Source organism: Anoplophora glabripennis, unplaced genomic scaffold (assembly GCF_000390285.2).
Source record: "Anoplophora glabripennis isolate ALB-LARVAE unplaced genomic scaffold, Agla_2.0 scaffold893, whole genome shotgun sequence".
Lineage (NCBI taxonomy): Eukaryota > Metazoa > Arthropoda > Insecta > Coleoptera > Cerambycidae > Anoplophora > Anoplophora glabripennis.
This window is the reverse complement of record NW_019417053.1, coordinates 109,525-114,790: the sequence shown is the minus strand read 5'-3', so window position 1 is coordinate 114,790 and position 5,266 is coordinate 109,525. Positions and strand designations below refer to the sequence as shown.

Below are 5,266 nucleotides of genomic sequence, written 5' to 3'. Positions count from 1 at the left end.
AAATATTTCTGATTTTCTTATATTTTTAAGATTTTTTTCAAAACATTGTCAAAATATCATCCATAGTCAAAATTAATTTTTGAATTCATTTTCAAAATGTCAAGGCAAACAAATGTTGTTTAAAAGTGGTAAAAAAAATATTTGGTTTGTGCTGTTTTTGGTAATACCTAAGAGAAAATTTTAATTAAAAGAAAAAAAATAAGACACAAAACACATTCACTTTATTATACAACAAAAGTAAAATAAATAGCAAAAAAATAAATAAAGGCAATAAATATGGTATAAAAAATAAAAATCTAAATCAAGACAGAATCTTCTTAAAAATCTTGAGAACTATCAGTACTATTAATGGTAGATAAATGATTTGCTAAAATACTGGAAATTACAGAACTGCTTAAATTATTACTCATATCAGATGACATATTAAGAAAACTGTCTTGCTTAAAACTATTATCTATCGGATTTTCAACTGAAACAGTAGTGTCTGATGGTGTAGAAGGAGCAGAATCTAGAGCAACATTAGAAGGAGGGGTAGAAGAGTGGCTCTGATCTTCATATATGTCAACATGTGCCAAGAGTTTTCTCTCAGTTCTTACATACTCTATAAAGTTTTTTATCTTCAGTAATAAAAACATTGGAACTTCAAATCCTTTCAGTTCCTGAAGCTGCAAATTTGGGCTATATTTGTACTCGTCACTTTCTGTTAGTTCTTTGATATCTTCTAGAAGCATCAAGTAAGCCTTTCCGCCGCTTGGGGGCATTAAGTTTTTGGAGGCTAGCCATTCTTTATCTTCCTGGTCACCAGAATATCTAGAAAGCAAGTATAATGTAAAGAGTTGTCCATCGAAAGTGATCCTATGGGTAATTTTTTTTCTGATTTTATGAAAGAAGATTCCTATAAAAGTTGTAAGATCATTTTAGGATTTTATGTTAATAATTTTTAGGAAAATAAATTGTTTCTAAATTAAATTATAATATAATATTAATAAAAAGAAACCAACAATAAATTATTGAAGTTTTCAACAAAATCTGATTCCCTATACGGGTATTACCCTTAAAGTTGTAACATTTTTATAATTACTTTTTTCCTAAGGAAGATGGTCAACCAAAGATGGTAGTTGACATGGGGAAGAACGACATACAAGGTGTAGCACCCTATGTTACAGAATTTGTAATTTAAATGGTTCGTAGAGAAAAAGTCATTTCTATAAAACAAACATTCAGAAAACTGATATATAGTGTCTAGTTTTCAGTAATTTTGAGTAAAGAAGTCAATAAAAATTATGAAAAACAACTAAAAATTATAACAAAATTTTACAGTGGACATAAAAAATGTGATCATGTTTATGACAAATTTTATTCAAAATTATTTAAACATTTAAAGGGGTAAAGAAAATTACTGGGAGATTTAAAGAAGTTGTAACTTCAAAAAAATATAACCCCGTAGATTATTTTGAAAGATAATATATGATGTTGGTCTTCAAGAAAGTGTGGATTATTGTCACATCCTCCACAATAATTAATGGAAAAGTATTAACGTCTTAAGAAAATTAAAGTGGTCATATTTTGATATAAAGTGTGGGACCCATACTGTTTTTTAGGGGATCCTGGCCCAGGGAAGTTTTGTATTAGAAAATTTTGAATGAAATTTTTGAAATTTCCAGAGGGTTACACCTATATTTGTGAAATATATATATATTTTAATCAACTGATACTTAGATATAAACAGTACTTTTCACGAACTTTTACTGTAGAAAATCAAGTAGTACTTTTGATACTCTAAAGATATTTGGGTTTATTTATTTATTAAAAAATCAAATGGAACATAATAATTACCTATTACAATCCTTAATTAGGAACTATTACGCAGAGCATATGGATGATTGATGAAAATAGAAATACAAATACACAGAAAAATTTTAAATACAAATATAATAATTCTTACCTTACAAGATTTGGATGCCTCACATACAGTCTTCCTCTTGTCTGTCCATAACCTAACACTTTATTTGCCCTAGCCCCCATAATAAATAATGTGCTGCCCTTCACTCTGTCTGGATTCCATTTTGGTCCGTCTCGTTTTAATGACAACTTACAACTACTGTAGTCAGTAGAATTATGAGACTTGTTCCTATGTCTTTTAACAGTTGGCAATAGACTAATTGTTGTGGTATTCTCTGACTCTGTGTCTGACTCTTTTCTCTTATTGTGAGTAAATGGACTCTAAAAAAATTATCACTATTTAAAAATTATAAATTAATTTTACTCAAGACGGATTAACATGTCTTTTGTGTTAATTTATAACTAACTAACTAACTTAACTAACATTATAAACAACCAACATTGATAATTACTTTCAAACATGCTTGAATGAAATTTTTAGGTACAATGACACATTATATTAGAAATACTCACAGTTCTTCCTATACGTCCATCGCTAACACTAGTTTCTGATTCTGCTTCACTATGGCTATATTCATATGGTGAACTATCCCTAGAACTAGGTGTGACACTATACATTAACTTTGCTTCTTCTAACATTTGTTTGCAAACTTCTCTAATATGGTCTTCACCAACGCTGTCCTTTCCCAGATTATTTTTTATATTACTCAGAGCTGGTTGAAAAAATTTCTAAAAAATAAATCTTTAACAATGTTAAGTATCTACAAAATTTTATTGTTTTTTTTTTAATACTACTCAGGGACATTTTCTAAATTATGCACCCTGGGCGAATATGATTGGCCGCCCCAGTACCTGTTGATAAATGCAAAATGTCAGCAAAAAACTCAGAGGGATGGCTCTTCGGCCGCCTCTCTGGAAAAAAAATATTTATAGGTCTTTCTCCTTTTCATTTCAGTCAAAAAAATTGTTTTCTCTGCTAAGGGACAGACATTTACTCTAAAAATTAAGAGACTTCCACTTAAAACTAAAGATCTAGCAACATTAACTACGAGTATAAACAATATTTTATTATATTCTCACTTATGTACTTAGAAAACTGTACTGTTACAGTAGATTTTCATAGACATATTCCCCTTTAAGGAGTTCAAAATGTTGGATATACTTTACCTCAATATATTTCTTTATTACATTGTCTATATCTTTGTTAATAGCATTTTGTAAATTTTTTCTTAATAAATCCAAAGATTTTGCTGGACTTGTTACGCTGTAGGCTCTTCTATAATTGGGAATTAGCGACTTTGTTCCGTTTTTGACACCTATTTGGCTTGCAGCTAAATTCATCAAGCTTATTTGACGCATATTAAAAGTATTTTTCTAAAAAAGACAAATATGAGAATCATCTGAAATTGTAAAATAATTCTATATTAATCTCCTAAAATGTTTATAATCGATATTTCATGGTGTGAGAGTATTTTATTTCCTTGTTTTAATGTTATATTACGTTTGTCAAGCCTGCATGGTATAAATAAAAAAGCCTAAAGCAATTTAGAAGAAATCTTAGTACATTTTGATAGACGATCCAAAGAAACTGAGGAGAGAAGTTTGATATATAAAATTTGAATAGCGATTTACTTGTGATATACGTACTATAAATTAAAAAAACAATATAACACTTACCCAGCCAACCATATTTTGTTTTTCTTCTGCCTGTCCAGGAACAACAGGAGGTATCATTTTGATTTGAGTTAATTCTTTCTTAATAAAAATTATGTATAAGTAAACAATGAAAACATAACCTCAATATTTCAATAATAACATCGTTTATTAAATCATGAAGTAGATGTCATTCAATACATACAATTATTTTAAAATTACACACTTTCCGTTTTACATATTTTTAAATCTACAATTATTATTTAATAAAGTTTACGATTTAAAAAAAACAGATGGATCAATAAATTTCATAGACCTTAAAACTACCGGACTGAGTGAACTACCCACTCCCACTACCCAGTACCCACCGAGGCACCGAACACCGCACCATTATTCCATGGCTAGAAATTGGCCTCAATGATTTGGGATCGAGGGGGATTATCCCTCTTTATCCTGCCTCATCTCGTGTAGGCCTGGACAGCCTTCGTAGGTGGGCCCCATCCGTCGTCTACCCCGACCGCAAATGCGGCCGGTGTAGGCGCTTTGTGGGACCTCCTTTTGTCCTGGCTGGGCCCTGCCGAATAGGGCCCTTTCTTCTGGCGCTCTTCTTGCTTCGCCGGCTCGTCTGTGTAAACCCCGGGGGTAGTGTCATGTTTATGTGTGGTATGGTTGGGTAGGGTAGTGCGGCTATGCAGCCTGGGATGCGCTTTGCTAAGGTGGCCCTTAGCCCAGCGCGGGAGGGGAGGGGAAAGGAGGGTATGAGGGGTGTGTATGTGTGTGTGTGTGTGTGTCGTTGTCTTCGTTTCTTGATCCTGGCTGTCTCTGAAACAGAAAAGGTTAGGGGGGGGGGGGGGAGTCGTTGGGGTGGTCACCCAGGGTCAAAAAGTTGGTGTCTAGGTCTTTTGTGTTTGTCGGTCACGTCGGGTACGTAGTCAACGGCTTGCCTGAGGAGGGGATTGTCATGTCTAGCGGCTACGTCAAACCGTTTCTCCGCTTTTTGTCTTATTGTCTGTGTAGCGTTTGTGTATTGTAAGTCTCGTAATATGTCAGTGTTTCTTATGTACCAGGGCGCGTCATTGGCCGTGCGGAGGGCTATGTTTTCCACAGCCTGTAATGACTTTAAGTGGCTTTTTGCCGCGTGACCCCACGCCGTGGAGGCGTAGGTTAGCTGCGGTTGAAGTACCACCTTGATAAGCGTTCGCTTATTCCTTAAACTGAGGGTGTTTCCACCTTTGAGTAAGGGATAGAGCCTAGCCCTGGTGGTCTTCGCTCGCGCCACCGTCTCCACGATGTGCGGTTTCCACCACCGAACACCGAACTAACATTAAAACAGCAGCTACACAGACATGTACGAGAGAGATAGAGTTAGTGCGGGCATAAGTCTAATATTAACTACATTTATGTAAGGTTGTAAATTGAAAGTAAGGTTAGGCAAAAAATGTTAAAAAGTTACTAATTAGGTTTATGTTCTTATGTTTTTAATTACATTCAGGTGAATAGCAGAAGAGGAAGACGACGAATTTGTGGCAGACAGACTTTATAAAAATAATATAAATGCTAGAAGACATTAATTTTCAACTCCATTAAAAATGTGTAGATATCTATTGATTCTATGAGTAAAACTACACTTATAGTTTCAAAAATTAGTTACAGCACATTAAAAAAAACATCCAAATAACAAAATTACAAGATTACTAAAATACACATATTT

The 5,266-nt window shown here is 33.5% G+C and overlaps 1 protein-coding gene across 1 annotated transcript; it reads right to left on the bottom strand.

The window, feature by feature from the left end:
* Positions 1–275: 275 nt before the first annotated feature.
* LOC108914168 (deoxynucleotidyltransferase terminal-interacting protein 1) lies at positions 276–3,822 on the bottom strand. The gene is made up of 5 exons (XM_018719902.1): positions 3,580–3,822; positions 3,070–3,276; positions 2,416–2,631; positions 1,946–2,223; positions 276–810 (listed from the first exon to the last, which is right to left on the bottom strand). Exons 1-5 carry the CDS (start codon positions 3,634–3,636, stop codon positions 318–320), a joined length of 1,251 nt encoding a protein of 416 aa, XP_018575418.1. The 5' UTR covers positions 3,637–3,822; the 3' UTR covers positions 276–317.
* Positions 3,823–5,266: the final 1,444 nt, after the last annotated feature.